This window comes from Tursiops truncatus, chromosome X (genome assembly GCF_011762595.2).
Source record: "Tursiops truncatus isolate mTurTru1 chromosome X, mTurTru1.mat.Y, whole genome shotgun sequence".
Classification (NCBI taxonomy): Eukaryota; Metazoa; Chordata; class Mammalia; order Artiodactyla; family Delphinidae; genus Tursiops; species Tursiops truncatus.
The window spans coordinates 77825063-77850428 of NC_047055.1; the positions used below are offsets into that span (position 1 = coordinate 77825063).

General features: G+C 46.7%; 2 protein-coding genes across 2 annotated transcripts; both read left to right on the forward strand.

Moving 5' to 3' along the window:
- The first annotated feature begins 11931 nt into the window (after window positions 1–11931).
- On the forward strand, window positions 11932–12826 carry OTUD6A (OTU deubiquitinase 6A). Its single transcript, XM_004331001.3, has one exon. It carries the CDS (start codon window positions 11932–11934, stop codon window positions 12805–12807), a length of 876 nt encoding a protein of 291 aa, XP_004331049.3. The 3' UTR covers window positions 12808–12826.
- Window positions 12827–20874: 8048 nt separating this feature from the next.
- LOC117310322 (OTU domain-containing protein 6A-like) lies at window positions 20875–21769 on the forward strand. The gene has a single exon (XM_033849725.1). It carries the CDS (start codon window positions 20875–20877, stop codon window positions 21748–21750), a length of 876 nt encoding a protein of 291 aa, XP_033705616.1. The 3' UTR covers window positions 21751–21769.
- The last annotated feature ends 3597 nt before the right edge of the window (window positions 21770–25366 follow it).

Here is a 25366-nt window from a genome sequence, read left to right on the forward strand (position 1 = left end):
TACGGCCAGGGTCCCAGTGGCTCCCGGTAAGTGCAGTTAGGCTGGCCAGTCCCACGTGCTCAGGGGCTGGTGGGGTTTCCTCCCTTTGTGCTTTCTTCTTCAGCCCCTGCCTAGTCTCCACCCCTGTCTAGTCTCCACCCCCTGCCTAGTCTCCACCCCCTGCCTAGTCTCCACCCCCTGCCTAGTCTCCACCCCCTAACCTGCCCTCCCCCCACCACAGGACCACAGGACTACACTCTGCGGCTGCTTGTCCAGTTCCTTCCAACCGTCTACCCACCTGCACTTTACCCACTTGGGCATGGCCCGGGCTATGATTGTGACACCCTCTTGCACACTTGTGCAGAGAAGTGTAGATGGAGCTCTGGTGTGGGAAGTGAGTGGAGGTGAGGATGGGGCTGCTGAGAGGCCTCCAGAGCCAGTGTGGATGAGGGGAGAGGGGGCAGGGAGGAGCCCATGGCACACATGGCACCCCGAGTCTACATTTCGGTTTATGAGGCCCAGCTGTCTATGGTCTTTCGGTGACAATGTGATTGGGGAGGAGGAGGTCACAGGTGGGGTGTGCCTGGCAGGTGCGGAGGAGCAGAAGCCTGGAGCTGAGTGAGTGAAAGGAGCTGAGGAGGTGACGTCAGAGAGCTTGACAGGGCCAGAGGGTGTAAGGCCTTGGCCTTCTCCTCTGACTGAAATGGGGTGTCACTGTGGGGTTTTGAGCAGAAAGAGGAAAGGATTGCCTTCCGGTTTTAAAGGGCCATGGAAGAAGAAGGAGCCTTTTGAGGGAGGATGGCAATAATCCATGCAGATATGACGGTGGCTCAGGGCAGACTGGCGGGAGTCAGGATGGTGGGAAACGTTTGGATTCTGGGTGTCTCGTCTGATGCAGAGGCCCCACGTAAGCACTGTCCTCTCTGAGGCTCAGAAGCCTCTACAGGGGAGCCTCGCTGGTGAGCAGCCACCATGCACTCCACCTTGGCCTGCAAACCTTCCTTGCTTTCAGTTTCGTCCCATCCAGTCCTTCAGGAAATGTGTGGAAGGGTGTTGAATGGTGGTGAAGGGGCTGCTGGGAAGGGAGGCTGAAAAGGGCAACGGAGACAATTTCTGAGTCAGGACACGGGGATGAGGAGTTTGGGCTTAATCCTGGGGACCAGGACGAGGTGCCATCAGCTTCTGACCAGGGATGGTGACTTGTGCCAAATGCCACAGGACGACTGTCAGGCCCAGGGTGACTGTCAGGGCCCAGGGACCTAGTTGCCCCCATGATAGACACACAGGCCCATCCCCCTCCTCCTCTCTAATACCTACTTGCAGGCCCAGTTCTGCAGCCACATAATGTAAGTGCATGGGCTCATGGGGACTTTCCCCAGCGCTGCAAGGCCTGCTGGCCCACATCTCTCGCCCTGCTAGACTGACTTCATTGTTTGGGGTAAGGGCAGCCCACTCCTTAGTCCACCTCCTGTTGGGGAAACTTCCTGAGACTATCCCCCAACGGGGAACAAAGCTCCATAAACACTGAACACAGACGAGAAGCAAGGGACAGAAACAGCTCTGGCAGGTAAGAAACAGTCCCCCTAGGAGTTTAGGATTAACAGATACACACTACTATGTATGAAGCAGATAACCAACCAGGACGTACTGGACAGCACAGGGAACTCTACTCAATATCTTGTAACAACCTATAATGGAAAAGAATCTGAAAAAGGATATATATGCATATATATATGTATATACATGTAATATATGTATACATATGTATCTATATATACCCACATATAACCAAATCACTTTGCTGTACACCTGAAACTAACACAACATTGTAAATCAACTATACTTCAATAAAAATGTCTTAAATTAAAATTAAGAAAAAAAGAAAAGAAACAGTCCTGCCTGGGCCTCTGGTGTGGAGGGGGTGGGGGATAGGAGTCACTGGTAATGGCCAAGGTTCTGACTCGGTCTCTGGATGGATAGCAGGGAAGGAAATGCAAGAGGACGAGACTTCTTGCAAGGCTGACAGAGCAAATTAGAAGCTTAGCTCGGGCCACCATCTGTGAGAGGTGCCTGTGGGGCAAGCAGGCCCTGTGATGTCACATGAAGCCGGCTGCCGGTTTCTAAAGTGTGTTCTGCTGACCCTGGGCTTCCAGAGACCTGCTGCCGGGGCAACTGCAGCGGGGGCTGAGCAAAGGGCTCTGGAGTTGCCAGCTCCCACTTGAAAGAGAGCACTAGCTCTCTTTTACTCTGCTTCCAATTGGAATTCCAGGAAAGATTCTACTGGACAAAAGGATGGGGGTGGGGGCGGGGAAGGAGAAGCCTCCGCGAGGCCCTGGGGAGCCTAGCAGGGAAAAGATCTGCACTTCCCTGCCAAGGAGAAGCTGCCTCCGTCTGGCCCAGGTGGGCTGTGGGCCAAATGCACGGGGCCCAGGGACACGTCCAGGGACAGAGCCAAGGCAGCAAGTGGAGACTGCAGCCAGCCCGAAAAGAGAGGACCCTCTGCCCGCCACAGAGGAAGAATGCCTGGCTGCTGAGTGGTCTCTGTCTCCACAGAGCTGGCCCTGAGGGGGATCCTCACTCGTACTCAGCCAGCCCTGAGGACTTGGGTTTTGTTATTCTTGCCTCTTCATGCATCTGTCCATCCACTGACCTTGACTCCTCCACCTCCCACCCTGGTCTGGGAGCTCTCAGGGGCAGAAACTGGGTGGTACTGGGTCTTACTCTTCTCACGTGCTCAGCCCCTAACACAGGCTACATGGCAGGCACGCACTGGTGTTCATTATAAAAATTCCTGAGCGGGTGGAGGCCTGACCCATTTGCCTGGCACTGGGCAAATCTCTGGGGTTTGTCTTCCTCAAATGTAAATAGGAGATGAATACTCCCTCTCGGACTTGTGAGAATCCACATAAGGAACAGATGGTCAGTCACTTTGTGAGCTGTGAAATGGTGTCCACATGTAGGTTGCTGCTGCCACTGTCCTTAAGAGGAGGGGATGGGCACTGAAGAAAGAAAGCCCAGAGTCTGGGCCTGCCCTGGGATGGGTTTCCCTCCAAGCAGTGTTACCTTGGAAAATGGGTGTCAAAAACGTAAGAGCAGAATCAATGACAGCAAGAGTGTTTGGAATATTATAGAAACTCTGACTTCCCATCTGCACAGAGAAAGCCATGTGCCCAGCTGATGCATCTGCATGCATCCCACCATCCTAACACCAAAGAGAAAAATGGTGAAGGCTCTTTGGGGGCTTCTAATTCTTAGTCTTATCCTCCTCCATCATCTCCCCACCCCATCCTTTTAAAATCCCTAGAGATTCTGAGGCTCACAGACTGTCAGAGCTGGAAGGACTCTCCAAGGTTTCTAATTCCAAGTTACTCATGGAGGGCTCCTCATGGCTGTCATCGAGTGCCCTGCCAGTGAAATCCTTCTTCCTGCTCTCAGACCGAGGCCCGGCTCTCCACTGGTCCTACTCTACTCCCCTGGAAACAGACAAAAAAAACAAAGTTAGTCCTTCCCTAACATAGCAGTTTTTACCCCACCCTCATAGGGTTCCCAGATAGAATACAGGATGCCAGTTAAATCTGAATTTCACATAAACAACGAATAATGTTTTAGTATAAGTATGCCCCAAATATTGCATGGGACATACTTATACTAAAACATTCACTGTTCACCTGAAATTCAAATTTAATGGTGTCTTGTGTCTTTATTTGCTAAACTTGGCAACCCTCAGTCCCAGGATCATGTGGTCAGCAGTTGACTTTTTCTGTCACATCCAGAGAGCAGACCCCACTCAGTGACCTAGGGAGGCCCGTGGGTCACCTCCAATTTCTCAGCTGACCCAGAGATCATGGTAGCTCCCATCTTCTGCACTTAATGGTTTAGTCAAATTCTTTCAAAGGTGTCCTCACTATGCTAGGGGGTTTTTCCTGCACACTTCACACCCACACCCATCCCATCCAACTCTTCTGCTTGTTGGGCAGGGCTTTCTGGTTCAAGTTCCAGTCTCCCTTTCTCACAGCTGGCAAACTAAGAATGATCAGGAGGTGGAGGCTGACCAAGAAACCAAAACAGAACGTTAGGGATGGGGGCAGGAAAGGCCAAGACTGACTCAGCTGGAAGGTGCCAGAGGACTGGAGATGGCTGCTCTCCTCTGCCCTGGTGGGCAACAGGGACCTTTCCTATTTCCAAAGGGACCCCAGGATTTGGGGGGCTCACATGGCCATTTTTCCCAGAAGACTCACCCTTACATCTAACCTCATGCCACTGGTGACAGTAACGAGTCTCACACTCTCCTACATGAACGCATGTGATCCCTTAGCAGATGGGGAAGGAGAAGCTACACTGAGTATATAGACCATTGATAAGGAGGAAAAAAGGAAGAAACAGGGCTGGGACCCTAGTCAAGAGCAAGATTGTTCCAAAGCTCAGCTTTAATTTTGCATGCCATTCTGCAGTTCCTTGTTTTTTGTTTTGTTTTGTTATTTTAGGTACAGTTCTTATTTTATTGCAAGGCACACAATCATATATACAATGCATAATTATCACCTTCTAAGTACAAGATATAAAGAATATACATTAAAGACTATATGGATATGCTTCTGTTTCAGAGAAGAAAACTGCCTTAGGGCAAGCAGGTTCAAGCCCTTTTGGGAACAGATTTTCATATTTATGCTGAATCTTCCAAACAGTTCTTGCTTAGAAAATAAATCTCACTGAGTGGACATACAATCTTGTCACAGTTTTCTCCTTAAAAAGCTCTAATTTAAAGCCAGCCAATGTATTCCTGTTATTCCAGTTATTCTTCTTATGTCCCAGTACTAGATAAAACACCTATAAATTGCCTGATAACAGTTATACAGATTTAAGAACTTTATTTCTCAGTAATGCATCACAGAATGAAACCATTTTCTTAAGACTTATGTGAATTTTCCTTGATTTTTTCAAAACTATCTTTCCAAACTATGCTTCCTTTTTAGTATTAAGTCTGGAGTTTTGACTTAAACTCTACATAGGGGATACATCCAGATTCATAAGAGTAAAACAAGACGCTAACAGTAGTTCTACTCTTCTTCCAGTCGGAATTATGATTTTTCATCCTCATTGCCGCCTTCTGCACAGTTTTATTTCTCTGCAATTTTCTGACCCCTCACTAGGTCCTGTTTTCCAGTTCTTGCCAGGGACGGGAGAAGGGACTCATGAAGGAAGCTGAATTCAAGGCTAGATACGTGCAGTTCTGGTCCCAAAGAGACACAATGGACAGTACACTCCTTGCTGTGACTGGAGAACAGGAACATGACGAGATGGGACACAGACACACACTCTCACACACTGTGCATGCACACAGTATCCACACATGCACACACACACACAATGCACACGCACACATACACTCAACTCTCACACACACGCATACACACCTTTGACAAAGAAATATATTTGTGTAAGAGATATTTTTCCTAACATACATGATTCACTTTAACATCCTTTAAAGTACTGCCCTAAAATGACCCTAAAATTACATACCCGTCCTCTCGTCTTCTGCTTTGGGGTCTCTGGTGCTTCCAACAATGGAGAAGCTTGGAACACCGTGACCTCACGGGCACTGAGAGCTGTATCTCTCTCTCCTGGGGCTGCAAACTTAGCCACGAAGAGATGCAGGACGCTCAGGTTAATCTTTAGACTGCAATAATGGCAAGATGCTATGAGGGCATGTGGAGTGTGAATTTAAAGAGATTGTCATATTTCCCACATCAACAGGGTTTGTTCCTGGAACCCTCCATTTAAATATCCCTCCCGTATGATGGCCAAAATTTTTAACCATGGGGTGAATGTCAACCAGTATTTAAGCCATGCCTATGTACTTTTAGTTATAAGAATACAAGGACACCTAAGAAAATCAATGAAATGTAAGAAATGCTCAAAAGAGCACTTCATTTTCATCAGGGAAAACCTTGCCCCGCTGCCTTCACTCAGCTGTGCTAGGTGCCATGAAAATCTGCAAAGTAGACAAACATCATCACAGTAAAATTCTGAAACCACGTACAAACTCTCCCATGCAAGGTATGTTTCCAAAAGGAAAGAATACACACACAAGAGAGAAAGTACTCGGTGAACAGAACCTATCGATGTAGTGATGGCGGTAGTTATATAGTCTATACATTTGATTTTCCTATAAGTTCCAGAGGATGCTGCCCTAATAACATACGAGCTTAAAGAAGAGATGGCTGTTATTTCTAAATTAGCCCTTTCTTCTGCCCAGGCAAATTGCAGAAAAAGCCATTACCTTGAAACCATACGTTTCTGCAGTTCCTTGTTTTTTGACTGTCTTCCCCTACTTGGCTATAAGCTCCTTGAGGTTAGGGATCTTTGTCTACTGTGTTCATGGTTATATCCACAGTGCCTAGCACAGTGCCTGGCATCTCGTAGGACTGATAAATGGTGGCTGACCGAATGAGAAAAGCAGTTCAAGCATAGGAGTACAGTCAAGGACAAGGCTGGGGTCAGTATAGAAACCCAGCATGAACAGAGCAGGAAACTCTTATGACCTTAGAGCCTGAAGGGACAGGTGGGAGGGTGAGGAAAGAACAAATCCTCAGAAAGATACCCAAAATACCTTCAGTGAGGTTGGCTTCCTGTTGCTCAATCTCCCGGCCTCCTTACTCACACTCCAACACCTATACCCCAGCGATATAATCCTGCATCTCCGAGTGCTGGGGATTCTCCAGATGCATAGGAGCTGTGAGCATCTGTAGCATCCAAGATGAGATGATTTCCTCACATCTTCTCTCTTTACACCAAAATATCATTGTATGCTATTGTTTCTAATTAGGAAAACTTGAATATAATGGCTTGTGTTTGACAATTTCTCAGCAGCCCTTGAGCTCACTGGAAATCTCCCTCTGATGTGAGCTAGGAACCCAGTCCAGGCAGACACTTAAGGACCAATAAACTCTGAACTAATGAGTATGCTGATTACCATGGAAACTGCTGTCTCTACTGGCCTATGAAGGGCAGGAGGACTGGCGGTGATGAAATGAAATGGGGAGGATGTGTGAGAATGGAGTGGGGGCAGGAGCTGGGAGGTAGGGACTGGGGTAAGGTAGAGGAAAGGAACTTCCATTTATTACTGTCTTCCTCGGAGCCGGACACTGAACTGGGTGCCTGACATACATTTGATCATCACAGCCCCCTGCAAGACAGGCATTAATTCTTTTCCCCTCCCACCTCACCAACGGGCAAAGCATATGCTGTTGATCAACAAGATGACCTATCACCATTCCCAATGCTTCTTATTGGAAAAGATAGCCTTGAACTCCCTGCCAACTAATCCTTATCAAAAACTCAGCTGTGGACGTTACTGAGCTCTGCCGACCAGAGCAACAGCCAGCTCTACACACCACCATTCTCTCCCATCAGGAAACTTGCACAAGCCTCTTAGATAGCCTCATCCACCAGAGGGCAGACAGCAGAAGCAAGAAGAACTACAATCCAGCAACCTGTGGAACAAAAACCACATTCAAAGAAAGATAGACAAGATGAAAAGGCAGAGAGCTATGTACCAGATGAAGGAACAAGAGAAAACCCCAGAAAAACAACTAAATGAAGTGGAAATAGGCAACCTTCCAGAAAAAGAATTCAGAATAATGATAGTGAAGATAATCCAGGACCTCAGAAAAAGAATAGAGGCAAAGATCGAGAAGATGCAAGAAATGTTTAACAGAGACCTAGAAAAATTAAAGAACAAAAAAGCAGAGATAAACAATACAATAACTGAAATGAAAACTACACTAGAAGGAATCAATAGCAGAATAACTAAGGCAGAAGAACGGATAAGTGACCTGGAAGACACAGAGATGGAATTCACTGCTACGGAACAGAATAAAGAAAAAAGAATGAAAAGAAATGAAGACAGTCTAAGAGACTTCTGGGACAACATTAAGCTCAATAATGTTCACATTATGTTGTGAATAGGGGTCCCAGAAGGAAAAGAGAGAAAGGACCGAAGAAAATATTTGAAGAGATTATACTTGAAAACTTCCTTAACATGGGAAAGGAAATAACCACCCAAGTCCAGGAACTGCAGAGACTCCCATAAGGGATAAACACAAGGAGAAACAAGCGAGGCACATAGTAATCAACTTGGCAAAAATTAAAGACAAAGAAAAATTATTGAAAGCAGCAGGGGAAAAACGACAAATAACGTACAAGGGAACTCCCATAAGGTTAACAGCTGATTTCTCAGCAGAAACTCTATAAGCAAGAAGGGAGTGGCATGACATATGTAAAGTGATGAAAGGGAAGAACCAACAACCAAGATTATTCTACCCAGCAAGGATCTCATTCAGGTTCGATGGAGAAATCGATTAGCCCCACAACTATAAAGGAAAACAATTTTGTAATTTTAATGCTCCCCCAACAGCAATCTTTTGGCCCAGATGTTTTCACTGAAGAATCCCACCAAACACTGAAAGCATTAACTCTGTTACATAATCTCTTCTAGAAAAACAGAAGAGGAAGGAAGACTTCCAAATTCATTTTATGAAGCTAGTATTACCCTAATATCAAAACCAAACAAAACAGTACTGAAAGAGAAACCTACAGGCAAATATCTCTCATGAAGGTAGATTTTTAAATCCCTAATAAAATCTTAGCAAATAGAATTGAGCGACGTATATAAAGAATTGTAAACCATGACCAAATGGGGTTAATTTCAGGGATGCAAGACTGGTTCAATACTTGACAGTACATCAACGTAATCCACCATATTAATAAGCTAAAGAAGAAAAATCACACAAACAATTCAATTGATACAGAAAAAAATATTTGACAAAATTCAATACCCATTCATATTACAAAAAAAAAGTCTCAGAAAAATAGAGAGGGAATTTCCTCAACTTGATAAAGATCATCTACCAAGAAAACCCAAGAAAACCCTGCAGCTAATTCATACTTAATGTTGAAAGATGAAATGCTTTCCCCCAAGACCCAGAACAAAGCGAGCCTGCCCGCCCTCACCACTCTTATTCAATATAGTGCTAGAAGTTATAATCAGTGCAATAAGGCAAAAAAGGGAAATGAAAGGATACAGACTGGAAATATGAAATAAAACTGTCCCTATTCACAGGCAACATGATTCTCTACATAGAAAATTCCAACGAATCTACCAAAAAGAAATAAAATATAAAACACCTAGAAATAGTAAGTCAGTTGAACAAGGTCATAGAATACAAGATGAACATACAAAAGTCAACTGTATTTCTGTATGCTAGCAATGCACATGTGAACACCAAAATTAAAAACACAATACCATGTACAATCACTCAGAGAATGAAATGCTTAAATGTAAATCTAACAAAATATGTGCAGGACATATATGCTGAAAATTATAAAACATTCATGAAAAAAATCAATGAAAATTTAAATAAATGGAGATACATACCCAGGTGTTCATGGATTGGAAAACTCAACGTAGTAAAGATGTCAATTCTCCTCAAATTAATATATGGCTCTAACACAATTCCTATGAAAATCCCAGAAAGATTTGTTTGTAGATATAGACAAGATTATTCTAAAATTTATATGGAAAGACAAAGAATTAGAATAGCTAAAACAATTTTGAAAAAAGAATAAAATTGAAGGAAAGGGTCTACCTATATTCAAGATTTATTCCATAGTAATCAAGACTATGGTGTTGGAGGAGGGATAGACACATTGATCAATGGGAAAGAACAGAGAATCCAGAAATAGACATACACAAACATGCCTAACTGATTTTTGACAAAGATGCGAAACCAATTCAATGGAGGAAGCATAGCATTTCCAGCAAATGATGCTGGAGGAATTGGACCACCACAGGCAAAAGAATGAACCTTGGCTTAAGCCTCAAACTTTACATGAAAATAAACACAAAACAGATCACAGGTTTCAACTTAAAACGCAAAACTATAAAACTTTTAGTAAAAAAAAAAAAAAGGACAAATTCTTTGGTATCTAGAGTTAGACAAAGAGTTCTTGACACCAAAACCATGACTTAGAGAGGAAAAAATGGATAAATTGGACTTCATCGAAATTTAAAACTTTTGCTCTGAGAGACACCAAGAGATGAAAAGACAAGTTACAATGTGGGAGAAAATACTTGCAAAGCACATATCCAACAAAGAACAAGTATCTAGAATATAGAAAGAAGTCTCAAAACTCAGTGGTAAAAAACAGTCCAGTTATAAAATGGGCAAATGACGTGAAGATTTTACCCAAGAGGATACAGCACAGATGGCAAATGGGCACATGAAAAGATGAACATGATTAGCCACCAGGGAAACACAAATTAAAACCACAGTGAGATGTCACTACACATCTATCAGAATGACTAAAAATAAAAAATTATGACAACACCAAATGCTGGTGAGGATGCAGAGAAACTGGATTCCGCATACACTGCTGGTGAGAATGCACAATGGTACAATCACTCTGGAAAATAGCTTCTTAAAAAACTAAACATACACTTATAATATGACCCAGAAATTGCACTCCTGGGCATTTTTTCCCAGAGAAATGAAGCCCTGTGCTCACACAAAAAACCTGTATATGGGTGTTTATAGCAGGGATTGTAACAACCCCAAACTGGAAATAACCCAGAGGTCCTTCAACAGGTGAATGGTTAAATGAACTACAGTACATCCATATCATGGAATACTATGTAGCAATAAAAACGACTGAAGTTTTGATATATGTAAAAACTTGGACAAATGTCCACTTTCCTCCTTTGTAACAAGGAGGAGGTTGTCTCAAGAGCCTTCCCGTTTGGGAGTTCAAGATACAGATGAGCAGAGTGGGGCAGGATGAGAGCATGTTTGAAAGAGCTTAGGGATTTTATTTTACTTTATTTTATTTTATTTTTTAGAACTTTTAGAGATTCAAAATAATCAGAAGGAAGTGGCTTGATGAAGGTCAACTGCCGTGCTTCATGGGAGCCCATTTTGGAAGCTGGGAACCCAGGAGAAGGGGAGTTTAGGGTAGGTGCATTCTGTTGGCACAAGACGAAGTCTGCTCAGCTGTAGTGAACTTTCAGGTTGTTGCTTTCTCACACTGAGATGGGACAGGGTGGATTTGAGACCTAAACTGAAAGGATTCTGTGTTCCCAGGTACATAAGGAAATATCTTTGTTCTGATACACAAAATTAAGGGTTCAGGGCTTCCCTGGTGGCACAGTGGTTGAGAGTCCGCCTGCCGATGCAGGGGACACGGGTTCGTGCCCCGGTCCGGGAAGATCCCACGTGCCGCGGAGCGGCTGGGCCCGTGGGCCATTGCCACTGAGCCTGCGCGTCCGGAGCCTGTGCTCCGCAACGGGGGAGGCCACGACAGTGAGGGGCCCGCGTACCACACACACACACACAAAAAAAATTAAGGGTTCATCAGTCAAGGCAGCTAAAGAACTGGAGAGAGCCACATTACCTCCTGAACACTGGGAACAATGACAAGTCCAGTGTCAGAGCACATTCAGCTGGTGTAACAGTATTTGTCATGTGATTCTCAAGCAGGACCAGTGTCTGCATTGTGTTCAGGCTAGGAAGTGAAGTACGCAGTTCAGAGTCCACGAAAACCTCCACAAGCTCAGTTGCTGCACATAACGCACAAAGGTGGGATTGTACATCCGGGACAGGAACCCCGCTGAAACCGGAAGCACGTATTGCCACGTGGTCTAATGGGAGCATAGGTAGGGTCTCCCAACAGCCAATCCTAGTGCCAGGAGTGTTTAGGAGGCGTAGCCGCGGAGAGACAGCGGCCAATGGCAGAGAGGTCCGTTAATAGAGTGAGGGCAACGGCGGGTGAGGGGAACAGAGTACAGCCGCCAGGGGAGGCTGAGGAGCTCTAGGCAGTTCGGTGGTCAGACTGTTCACGTGAAGTGTAGCGGTACTTCAGCCACCAAACTTCGATTCTCGCCCGCCCTTAAACATCATGGGAGATTCACAGAGTGAGCATCAGCGGATGTTACGACGCCACAGCCGCGAGAAGACAGAGCTGCAGGCCCACATTCAGGGCATGAAGAGCTCGATCCCCAAGAGCGACAAGCAGAGAAGAAAGCAGTTGCTCCTCGATGTGGCTCGCCTCGAGGCCGAGATGGAGCAGAAGCACCAGCAGGAGCTGGAGAAGTTCCAGGAGAGTTTCCCTGATAACAGCAGCCTCGATTCTGTCACTGAAGATCTGGCCAAGCTGGATCTCGAGAACAAGCCTCCTCACCTCTGGAGGGCACAGAGAAAGCACAAAAGAAAGGAGGCCTTCAATAGAGAAAGCCAGGATTGGATGGACAAGGCTGAGAGGGAGCATCTGGCCAGCTTGCGCCATGACGAGGAAATGAAGCTCGGCGCCATCCTGCGGGCCAAGCATCTGGAGGTGAAGGATATCCCGGCCGACGACCACTGCATGTACCGCGCCATCCAAGACCAGCTGGTGTTCTCCGTGACCGTGGGGAGCCTGCGGAGGCGCACCGCCGAGTACATGCGGCAGCATGTCGACGACTTCCTGCCCTTCTTCAGCAACCCCGAAACCGGCGACGCCTGCAGCCGCGACGACTTCTTGAGCTACTGCGACGACATCGTGTTCAGCGCGTCGTGTGGAAGCCAGCTCGAGCTGAGGGCCCTGTCGCACGTCCTGCAGACCCCCATCGAGGTGATCCAGGCCAACTCGCCCGCCGTCGTCATCGGAGAGGAGTACACCAAGAAGCCGCTCACCCTGGTCTGCAAGCAGTACTCCTACAGCAGCGCGGAGCACTACAACTCGGTGAAGCCACTCGACACCGGCTCCGGCGGGAGCGTGGCCCGGCGTCTCATCTAGGCCCGCTGCCGCCATCGCCGTGGCGGCCGCCGTTGGAGCCGAATCTGCCGCCGCCGCGTCTCCTCAGCAGGCTCCGCTTTTTTCCTTCGGTTTTCTCAAGGTTTTGTTTATTCATTTTACTTAGAGCTCACCCCTCTCTCCTCCCCCGCCCCCCCTTCTTCCTCCCTCGCTCTTCTATCCTCCTCGATCGTCCCTGGGTTGCTTCTTTCACGGGGTAGGGGGACCGGAGGCCGGTGACCAGGAAGAGATCTGTACCGTGCTACCCTAGCGGAGTGAGTTTGCCAAGTTCTCACCTTTCTTGCCCTGAAGGGTCTCTGCGCCCGCACCCATGAGAACTGGTCACGTTGCAAGTAACTTTGGGGTTCAAAAAATGGCAACTTGGTTTGATGCGTTCTTCACTTGGGGAAAAAAATCAGTTTAGCTCAGAATCTTCCGGTTGCCCCGTGAATGTATTCATTACTTAAAGTTGGAGTTGATGTGAATGAAATGATTTGGGAATGCCTTTTGCTTAGTTCTTTGGGGAAAAAAATGTATTGTGGGCTGTTTGGGGGTTTTGCTTTCCACTTCAACAGGGCTACTCAGGAGACGTCTCAAGTTACAAACAAGACCTCCTCTAGTTTTTTTCTTTTTTTTTTTTTTGGCTGCACTGGGTCTTCCTTGCAGTGTGGGGGCTCTAGGCGCGCGGGTTCCAGTAGTTATGGTGTGTGGGCTTAGTAGTTGTGGCTTGCAGGCTCCAGAGCGCAGGCTGAGTAGCTGTGGCTCACAGGCTTAGTTGCCCCGCGGCATGTGGGGTGGGGTCTTCGCTGACCAGGGCTTGAACCTGTGTCCCCGGGATTCTTAACCACTGAGCCACCAGGGAAGCCCTAGTATTTTATTTTGTTTTTTCATAAAACCTTGTATGGTTGCAAATTAATTACAATTGTTTAGATGTTTCCTGAATTCTAAATAATGTTTGTTAACTTTAGAAGTTAAATGTAAGCGTTAAATGTAGAAAGTACATTTACCTAAACTGATAGGCTAGATAAGGCTTGCTCTAAGATGTGAAAGATCTCAATTTAATTTCCTTTATTAAATATAAGAAAGGACATGACTTTATTCAAGTAGTTGATTCATTTCATTATATCTGCAACTGATGTGAACTAAGAAGAGGCAAACTGATAGGTAGTTTAACTTGCCGTGAGGGGTGACATCAACTACTAAGTTTCCTTTATTCTCAGACATAAAAGGGTATAACGTTGTTCAAGCAGTTGGTCCACTTTGTTCTATCTACAACTGGTATGAATGTGAAAGATCTGAACTTAGTCGTTTTCCTTAATTCTTAGAGATAAAAAGTATTTAAAGAGAGATTTTAAAAAGTATTAAAGTAGTTGATTCATTTTGTTATATCTGCAACTGGTATGAAGCAAAAAAAAAGTGAGCAATAAACTTTTGTTGATATTTGAGACTTGTTGATACCTTGAATTTGCCAAAAAATGTAAAAGTGAAATGATTTGCAGTAAACAATTTAAAAAATTTAACCTTTAGATCCTATATTTCAGTGAGATTACTTAAATTCATTTAAAAATTCTTTGTACACACCAAATGTTCTAAAATGAAATATACAAAGGGGAAAAGGGGAACCGTAGTTTGTTTAAAGAATAAAAGCAGTTTAAAAAAATACCCGGTTTTCCATTTTTGTATAGCTGACTTAGTTCATATAGAGTTTGTATCCCAGGATCGACTTCAGCAAAGGAATCCTGGAGGGTTAGGGAGCAGGAGTGAAGGGGGAGGACACAGTGACAGATGAGGCTTTTGGAAGGAGGAATGGGCCTGCAGTCTTGATGGTGGCCTGGAGTGGAATATCTCCCAGGGAAGGATTTAGGGAGTAACAAGATAGTTGAAGCTATCCTGACTTGATGTTTCACTCAGTGCAAACATCATGAAATGGCTTCAGTTAAGGATGTTCTCATTGCTATGCATGAAAAAGAATTCTCACTTTCAAAAACTTGCCAGTCCAGGGCTAGTTGCAGGAGGAAAAGAAGTGCCACTGTTTTTTTTTTCTTGAAGGCAGGGGGTGGGGGGGGTAATCTGTTTTCAAAATACAAATATAGAAATCCTGCCAGATAGCTCACTGTGTAAATGTGTGCATCACATACATTTTCAGATAGCCAGCTGGCTGAGAAGAGGAAGTCCCTGAGAAAACTAGGTATTTGGATGCATTGTGAGAAGAGAGCCTTTTATAGGGATGAGAATGCTGGCTGGGGAAGGAAGAATAGGCCAGGAAGGGAGGCATAATCTGTAGAAGGGGGCCTGGCTGGGAAAAAGGGTGAAAACTGGGGAAGGGGTCAATCTAGGGGGATGAATGGGACGTGGCAGGGGAAAGGGGAACAGGCAGAAGAAGGGGAGACGGCTAGGTAAGGACACCTGTGTGGACTGGGGCACAGGGTGAAGAAGGAGGCCAGGCTAGGAAGGGGATCATGGAGTGCGGGCTGCCTATGGAAGGAGGACTTGGCTGGTCAAGGGAAAGAGGCTTAGTTGAGTTAGGAGGCAAAGGATGAGAAAGGAATCCTTGACTGTTCAAGGGGGAAAAGCCTGGGGAATGGCACCTGAGCAGGGAAAGAGATCTGGCTGGGAAAGTAGGCTTAAGCTGGGGAAGAGGGTGAGGCTGGGGAAGGGGCCTGGATGTGGGAAGGGGCCTGTCTTGGAAAAGGAGCACAGACTTGATAGGGTGGCACAAGCTGAGGATGGGAGACTGGCTGGGCTGGGGGAGATTGGGGGGTGAAAATATCCTGGCAGGGAAAGGTGGCCTGCCCGGGGAGGGGCTCTGGCAGGGGAATGGGGCCTGGGAGGGAGGCACAGGCTAGGAAAGGAACCTGGTGGCGGGAGACGTACGAATGCTGAGACCGACATAGGCTGGGCATGGGATAATAGGTGGGTTGATGGACCTGGCTGGAAGAGGGGCATTAGCAGGTGGAGAGGGCCTGCTAGGGCAGGGATCCTGCCTGGGAACGAAGGCGTGTGTCCTGGCTGAGGGAGGGCACGTGGTTGAGGAAAGGGACCTAGCTGGGGCCACAGGCTAGGGATGGGGAGAAGGTCTGGCTGAGGAGGGGGAATAAGCTAGGGAAGGGCTTTGGTTGAGGAAGAGGTATACCGGTTGAGGAAAGGTACCTTACTGGGAAGGAGGCCCGCCTGGGAAAATGAGCTTAGACTGGGGGAGAGGCTGTTAGGTCCCTGGGTGAAGAGAACCTGGCTGTGGGGAGGAGTCTGGCTGGGAAAGAGTTCCCAGCTGGGGGCATGTGTGAGTGAAGGTGTGCTGCCAGGGAAACATCACATGGTTGGGGAGGAGACTTTACTGGTGATGGAGAGCTGAGAGAGGAGGCTGCGTGGCCAGGGAAGGAGGCACTGGCTATGAAAGGCCAGTGAAGGGGGAACTCCTTGGAAAAGTGGTCCAGCTGAAAAGGGAAAAGGCTGGGCACAAGCACCTGGCTGTCAGAAGGAGGCCTTTTCTGGAGAAGGGGTCCCGTGAGGGCAAGGGAACAAAGGGTTGCAAAGGGGCTTTGCCCGGGGAAGGGTAGCCTGGCTAAGGAGGCTGTCAACAGGGTCTCAGGTCGGGGAACAGGCCCTGGCTGGGTGAGGGACCTGCGAGCAGAAGGGTCCTGCATGGGGAATAAGACAGGCTGGGGTTGAGGCCTGCCTGGGGAGGGGAGGCTGGCAGCATAGGATGGTAAAGAGGCTGGGCTGTGGCCCAGGGTGGGAAAACTTCCAGACAAGTGGCTAGAGGCTGGAGAGTTGGACACAGGCTGGTAAGATGGCTGGTTTAGAAAGGGGGCCAATCCAAAGAAGGAGGCATAGGCTGAGGAAGAGGCTCTGGCTGGGGAAAGGGGCCTGGCTGGGCAAGGGGACATAGGCTGGGGAAGGAAAACCAAGTTGGGTCCGGGAGCCTGGGCACGGGCTGGTGGCGGTGGGTGGGTAACAAGCTGGGGCAGGGGCCTGGGTAGGGTTGCTGCAAAAGAGGATACTGGCTGGGAATGTGACTCCGCTGGGGTGAGGGTCTAGGTGGGTATAGGGGAAGCCTGCCTAGGAGGGGAAGGGAACCAGGCTGGGGAGCTAGCCTTGGCCAGGGAAGGGGGCATAGGTAGCTGGGGAGGCAGGTATAAACGGACAAAGAGAGCCCGGCTGAGAAGAGGGCCTGGCTGGCTTCGAAGCACAGGCAGGTTAAGGGTTTCTGATGGGGGAGGGGCTTATCTGCTGGGGCAGGGTGCATAATGTGGGGAAATGGGACTACCTGGGGAAGGAGGCTTGGCTCCAAGAGGGTATAGAAAACGACAAATAACGTACAAGGGAACTCCCATAAGGTTAACAGCTGATTTCTCAGCAGAAACTCTATAAGCAAGAAGGGAGTGGCATGACATATATAAAGTGATGAAAGGGAAGAACCAACAACCAAGATTATTCTACCCAGCAAGGATCTCATTCAGGTTCGATGGAGAAATCGATTAGCCCCACAACTATTAAGGAAAACAATTTTGTAATTTTAATGCTCCCCCAACAGCAATCTTTTGGCCCAGATGTTTTCACTGAAGAATCCCACCAAACACTGAAAGAATTAACTCTGTTACATAATCTCTTCTAGAAAAACAGAAGAGGAAGGAAGACTTCCAAATTCATTTTATGAAGCTAGTATTACTCTAATATCAAAACCAAACAAAACAGTACTGAAAGAGAAACCTACAGGCAAATATCTCTCATGAAGGTAGATTTTTAAATCCCTAATAAAATCTTAGCAAATAGAATTGAGCGACGTATATAAAGAATTGTAAACCATGACCAAATGGGGTTAATTTCAGGGATGCAAGACTGGTTCAATACTTGACAGTACATCAACGTAATCCACCATATTAATAAGCTAAAGAAGAAAAATCACACAAACAATTCAATTGATACAGAAAAAAATATTTGACAAAATTCAATACCCATTCATATTACAAAAAAAAAAGTCTCAGAAAAATAGAGAGGGGAATTTCCTCAACTTGATAAAGATCATCTACCAAGAAAACCCAAAAAAACCCTGCAGCTAATTCATACTTAATGTTGAAAGATGAAATGCTTTCCCCCAAGACCCAGAACAAAGCGAGCCTGCCCGCCCTCACCACTCTTATTCAATATAGTGCTAGAAGTTATAATCAGTGCAATAAGGCAAAAAAGGGAAATGAAAGGATACAGACTGGAAATATGAAATAAAACTGTCCCTATTCACAGGCAACATGATTCTCTACATAGAAAATTCCAACGAATCTACCAAAAAGAAATAAAATATAAAACACCTAGAAATAGTAAGTCAGTTGAACAAGGTCATAGAATACAAGATGAACATACAAAAGTCAACTGTATTTCTGTATGCTAGCAATGCACATGTGAACACCAAAATTAAAAACACAATACCATGTACAATCACTCAGAGAATGAAATGCTTAAATGTAAATCTAACAAAATATGTGCAGGACATATATGCTGAAAATTATAAAACATTCATGAAAAAAATCAATGAAAATTTAAATAAATGGAGATACATACCCAGGTGTTCATGGATTGGAAAACTCAACGTAGTAAAGATGTCAATTCTCCTCAAATTAATATATGGCTCTAACACAATTCCTATGAAAATCCCAGAAAGATTTGTTTGTAGATATAGACAAGATTATTCTAAAATTTATATGGAAAGACAAAGAATTAGAATAGCTAAAACAATTTTGAAAAAAGAATAAAATTGAAGGAAAGGGTCTACCTATATTCAAGATTTATTCCATAGTAATCAGAACTATGGTGTTGGAGGAGGGATAGACACATTGATCAATGGAAAAGAATAGAGAATCCAGAAATAGACATACACAAACATGCCTAACTGATTTTTGACAAAGATGCGAAACCAATTCAATGGAGGAAGCATAGCATTTCCAGCAAATGATGCTGGAGGAATTGGACCACCACAGGCAAAAGAATGAACCTTGGCTTAAGCCTCAAACTTTACATGAAAATAAACACAAAACAGATCACAGGTTTCAACTTAAAACGCAAAACTATAAAACTTTTAGTAAAAAAAAAAAAAGGACAAATTCTTTGGTATCTAGAGTTAGACAAAGAGTTCTTGACACCAAAACCATGACTTAGAGAGGAAAAAATGGATAAATTGGACTTCATCGAAATTTAAAACTTTTGCTCTGAGAGACACCAAGAGATGAAAAGACAAGTTACAATGTGGGAGAAAATACTTGCAAAGCACATATCCAACAAAGAACAACTATCTAGAATATAGAAAGAAGTCTCAAAACTCAGTGGTAAAAAACAGTCCAGTTATAAAATGGGCAAATGACGTGAAGATTTTACCCAAGAGGATACAGCACAGATGGCAAATGGGCACATGAAAAGATGAACATGATTAGCCACCAGGGAAACACAAATTAAAACCACAGTGAGATGTCACTACACATCTATCAGAATGACTAAAAATAAAAAAATTATGACAACACCAAATGCTGGTGAGGATGCAGAGAAACTGGATTCCGCATACACTGCTGGTGAGAATGCACAATGGTACAATCACTCTGGAAAATAGCTTCTTAAAAAACTAAACATACACTTATAATATGACCCAGAAATTGCACTCCTGGGCATTTTTTCCCAGAGAAATGAAGCCCTGTGCTCACACAAAAAACCTGTATATGGGTGTTTATAGCAGGGATTGTAACAACCCCAAACTGGAAATAACCCAGAGGTCCTTCAACAGGTGAATGGTTAAATGAACTACAGTACATCCATATCATGGAATACTACTTAGCAATAAAAACGACTGAAGTTTTGATATATGTAAAAACTTGGACAAATGTCCACTTTCCTCCTTTGTAACAAGGAGGAGGTTGTCTCAAGAGCCTTCCCGTTTGGGAGTTCAAGATACAGATGAGCAGAGTGGGGCAGGATGAGAGCATGTTTGAAAGAGCTTAGGGATTTTATTTTACTTTATTTTATTTTATTTTTTAGAACTTTTAGAGATTCAAAATAATCAGAAGGAAGTGGCTTGATGAAGGTCAACTGCCGTGCTTCATGGGAGCCCATTTTGGAAGCTGGGAACCCAGGAGAAGGGGAGTTTAGGGTAGGTGCATTCTGTTGGCACGAGACGAAGTCTGCTCAGCTGTAGTGAACTTTCAGGTTGTTGCTTTCTCACACTGAGATGGGACAGGGTGGATTTGAGGCCTAAACTGAAAGGATTCTGTGTTCCCAGGAACATAAGGAAATATCTTTGTTCTGATACACAAAATTAAGGGTTCAGGGCTTCCCTGGTGGCACAGTGGTTGAGAGTCCGCCTGCCGATGCAGGGGACACGGGTTCGTGCCCCGGTCCGGGAAGATCCCACGTGCCGCGGAGCGGCTGGGCCCGTGGGCCATTGCCACTGAGCCTGCGTGTCCGGAGCCTGTGCTCCGCAACGGGGGAGGCCACGACAGTGAGGGGCCCGCGTACCACACACACACACACAAAAAATTAAGGGTTCATCAGTCAAGGCAGCTAAAGAACTGGAGAGAGCCACATTACCTCCTGAACACTGGGAACAATGACAAGTCCAGTGTCAGAGCACATTCAGCTGGTGTAACAGTATTTGTCATGTGATTCTCAAGCAGGACCAGTGTCTGCATTGTGTTCAGGCTAGGAAGTGAAGTACGCAGTTCAGAGTCCACGAAAACCTCCACAAGCTCAGTTGCTGCACATAACGCACAAAGGTGGGATTGTACATCCGGGACAGGAACCCCGCTGAAACCGGAAGCACGTATTGCCACGTGGTCTAATGGGAGCATAGGTAGGGTCTCCCAACAGCCAATCCTAGTGCCAGGAGTGTTTAGGAGGCGTAGCCGCGGAGAGACAGCGGCCAATGGCAGAGAGGTCCGTTAATAGAGTGAGGGCAACGGCGGGTGAGGGGAACAGAGTACAGCCGCCAGGGGAGGCTGAGGAGCTCTAGGCAGTTCGGTGGTCAGACTGTTCACGTGAAGTGTAGCGGTACTTCAGCCACCAAACTCCGATTCTCGCCCGCCCTTAAACATCATGGGAGATTCACAGAGTGAGCATCAGCGGATGTTACGACGCCACAGCCGCGAGAAGACAGAGCTGCAGGCCCACATTCAGGGCATGAAGAGCTCGATCCCCAAGAGCGACAAGCAGAGAAGAAAGCAGTTGCTCCTCGATGTGGCTCGCCTCGAGGCCGAGATGGAGCAGAAGCACCAGCAGGAGCTGGAGAAGTTCCAGGAGAGTTTCCCTGATAACAGCAGCCTCGATTCTGTCACTGAAGATCTGGCCAAGCTGGATCTCGAGAACAAGCCTCCTCACCTCTGGAGGGCACAGAGAAAGCACAAAAGAAAGGAGGCCTTCAATAGAGAAAGCCAGGATTGGATGGACAAGGCTGAGAGGGAGCATCTGGCCAGCTTGCGCCATGACGAGGAAATGAAGCTCGGCGCCATCCTGCGGGCCAAGCATCTGGAGGTGAAGGATATCCCGGCCGACGACCACTGCATGTACCGCGCCATCCAAGACCAGCTGGTGTTCTCCGTGACCGTGGGGAGCCTGCGGAGGCGCACCGCCGAGTACATGCGGCAGCATGTCGACGACTTCCTGCCCTTCTTCAGCAACCCCGAAACCGGCGACGCCTGCAGCCGCGACGACTTCTTGAGCTACTGCGACGACATCGTGTTCAGCGCGTCGTGTGGAAGCCAGCTCGAGCTGAGGGCCCTGTCGCACGTCCTGCAGACCCCCATCGAGGTGATCCAGGCCAACTCGCCCGCCGTCGTCATCGGAGAGGAGTACACCAAGAAGCCGCTCACCCTGGTCTGCAAGCAGTACTCCTACAGCAGCGCGGAGCACTACAACTCGGTGAAGCCACTCGACACCGGCTCCGGCGGGAGCGTGGCCCGGCGTCTCATCTAGGCCCGCTGCCGCCATCGCCGTGGCGGCCGCCGTTGGAGCCGAATCTGCCGCCGCCGCGTCTCCTCAGCAGGCTCCGCTTTTTTCCTTCGGTTTTCTCAAGGTTTTGTTTATTCATTTTACTTAGAGCTCACCCCTCTCTCCTCCCCCGCCCCCCCTTCTTCCTCCCTCGCTCTTCTATCCTCCTCGATCGTCCCTGGGTTGCTTCTTTCACGGGGTAGGGGGACCGGAGGCCGGTGACCAGGAAGAGATCTGTACCGTGCTACCCTAGCGGAGTGAGTTTGCCAAGTTCTCACCTTTCTTGCCCTGAAGGGTCTCTGCGCCCGCACCCATGAGAACTGGTCACGTTGCAAGTAACTTTGGGGTTCAAAAAATGGCAACTTGGTTTGATGCGTTCTTCACTTGGGGAAAAAAATCAGTTTAGCTCAGAATCTTCCGGTTGCCCCGTGAATGTATTCATTACTTAAAGTTGGAGTTGATGTGAATGAAATGATTTGGGAATGCCTTTTGCTTAGTTCTTTGGGGAAAAAAATGTATTGTGGGCTGTTTGGGGGTTTTGCTTTCCACTTCAACAGGGCTACTCAGGAGACGTCTCAAGTTACAAACAAGACCTCCTCTAGTTTTTTTCTTTTTTTTTTTTTGGCTGCACTGGGTCTTCCTTGCAGTGTGGGGGCTCTAGGCGCGCGGGTTCCAGTAGTTATGGTGTGTGGGCTTAGTAGTTGTGGCTTGCAGGCTCCAGAGCGCAGGCTGAGTAGCTGTGGCTCACAGGCTTAGTTGCCCCGCGGCATGTGGGGTGGGGTCTTCGCTGACCAGGGCTCGAACCTGTGTCCCCGGGATTCTTAACCACTGAGCCACCAGGGAAGCCCTAGTATTTTATTTTGTTTTTTCATAAAACCTTGTATGGTTGCAAATTAATTACAGTTGTTTAGATGTTTCCTGAATTCTAAATAATGTTTGTTAACTTTAGAAGTTAAATGTAAGCATTAAATGTAGAAAGTACATTTACCTAAACTGATAGGCTAGATAAGGCTTGCTCTAAGATGTGAAAGATCTCAATTTAATTTCCTTTATTAAATATAAGAAAGGACATGACTTTATTCAAGTAGTTGATTCATTTCATTATATCTGCAACTGATGTGAACTAAGAAGAGGCAAACTGATAGGTAGTTTAACTTGCCGTGAGGGGTGACATCAACTACTAAGTTTCCTTTATTCTCAGACATAAAAGGGTATAACGTTGTTCAAGCAGTTGGTCCACTTTGTTCTATCTACAACTGGTATGAATGTGAAAGATCTGAACTTAGTCGTTTTCCTTAATTCTTAGAGATAAAAAGTATTTAAAGAGAGATTTTAAAAAGTATTAAAGTAGTTGATTCATTTTGTTATATCTGCAACTGGTATGAAGCAAAAAAAAAGTGAGCAATAAACTTTTGTTGATATTTGAGACTTGCTGATACCTTGAATTTGCCAAAAAATGTAAAAGTGAAATGATTTGCAGTAAACAATTTAAAAAATTTAACCTTTAGATCCTATATTTCAGTGAGATTACTTAAATTCATTTAAAAATTCTTTGTACACACCAAATGTTCTAAAATGAAATATACAAAGGGGAAAAGGGGAACCGTAGTTTGTTTAAAGAATAAAAGCAGTTTAAAAAAATACCCGGTTTTCCATTTTTGTATAGCTGACTTAGTTCATATAGAGTTTGTATCCCAGGATCGACTTCAGCAAAGGAATCCTGGAGGGTTAGGGAGCAGGAGTGAAGGGGGAGGACACAGTGACAGATGAGGCTTTTGGAAGGAGGAATGGGCCTGCAGTCTTGATGGTGGCCTGGAGTGGAATATCTCCCAGGGAAGGATTTAGGGAGTAACAAGATAGTTGAAGCTATCCTGACTTGATGTTTCACTCAGTGCAAACATCATGAAATGGCTTCAGTTAAGGATGTTCTCATTGCTATGCATGAAAAAGAATTCTCACTTTCAAAAACTTGCCAGTCCAGGGCTAGTTGCAGGAGGAAAAGAAGTGCCACTGTTTTTTTTTTCTTGAAGGCAGGGGGTGGGGGGGGGGAATCTGTTTTCAAAATACAAATATAGAAATCCTGCCAGATAGCTCACTGTGTAAATGTGTGCATCACATACATTTTCAGATAGCCAGCTGGCTGAGAAGAGGAAGTCCCTGAGAAAACTAGGTATTTGGATGCATTGTGAGAAGAGAGCCTTTTATAGGGATGAGAATGCTGGCTGGGGAAGGAAGAATAGGCCAGGAAGGGAGGCATAATCTGTAGAAGGGGGCCTGGCTGGGAAAAAGGGTGAAAACTGGGGAAGGGGTCAATCTAGGGGGATGAATGGGACGTGGCAGGGGAAAGGGGAACAGGCAGAAGAAGGGGAGACGGCTAGGTAAGGACACCTGTGTGGACTGGGGCACAGGGTGAAGAAGGAGGCCAGGCTAGGAAGGGGATCATGGAGTGCGGGCTGCCTATGGAAGGAGGACTTGGCTGGTCAAGGGAAAGAGGCTTAGTTGAGTTAGGAGGCAAAGGATGAGAAAGGAATCCTTGACTGTTCAAGGGGGAAAAGCCTGGGGAATGGCACCTGAGCAGGGAAAGAGATCTGGCTGGGAAAGTAGGCTTAAGCTGGGGAAGAGGGTGAGGCTGGGGAAGGGGCCTGGATGTGGGAAGGGGCCTGTCTTGGAAAAGGAGCACAGACTTGATAGGGTGGCACAAGCTGAGGATGGGAGACTGGCTGGGCTGGGGGAGATTGGGGGGTGAAAATATCCTGGCAGGGAAAGGTGGCCTGCCCGGGGAGGGGCTCTGGCAGGGGAATGGGGCCTGGGAGGGAGGCACAGGCTAGGAAAGGAACCTGGTGGCGGGAGACGTACGAATGCTGAGACCGACATAGGCTGGGCATGGGATAATAGGTGGGTTGATGGACCTGGCTGGAAGAGGGGCATTAGCAGGTGGAGAGGGCCTGCTAGGGCAGGGATCCTGCCTGGGAACGAAGGCGTGTGTCCTGGCTGAGGGAGGGCACGTGGTTGAGGAAAGGGACCTAGCTGGGGCCACAGGCTAGGGATGGGGAGAAGGTCTGGCTGAGGAGGGGGAATAAGCTAGGGAAGGGCTTTGGTTGAGGAAGAGGTATACCGGTTGAGGAAAGGTACCTTACTGGGAAGGAGGCCCGCCTGGGAAAAAGAGGCTGTTAGGTCCCTGGGTGAAGAGAACCTGGCTGTGGGGAGGAGTCTGGCTGGGAAAGAGTTCCCAGCTGGGGGCATGTGTGTGTGAAGGGGTGCCGGCAGGGAAACATCACATGGTTGGGGAGGAGACTTTACCGGTGATGGAGAGCTGAGAGAGGAGGATGCGTGGCCAGGGAAGGAGGCACTGGCTATGAAAGGCCAGTGAAGGGGGAACTCCTTGGAAAAGTGGTCCAGCTGAAAAGGGAGAAGGCTGGGCACAAGCACTTGGCTGTCAGAAGGAGGCCCTTTCTGGAGAAGGGGTCCCGTGAGGGCAAGGGAACAAAGGGTTGCAAAGGGGCTTTGCCCGGGGAAGGGTAGCCTGGCTAAGGAGGCTGTCAACAGGGTCTCAGGTCGGGGAACAGGCCCTGGCTGGGTGAGGGGCCTGCGAGCAGAAGGG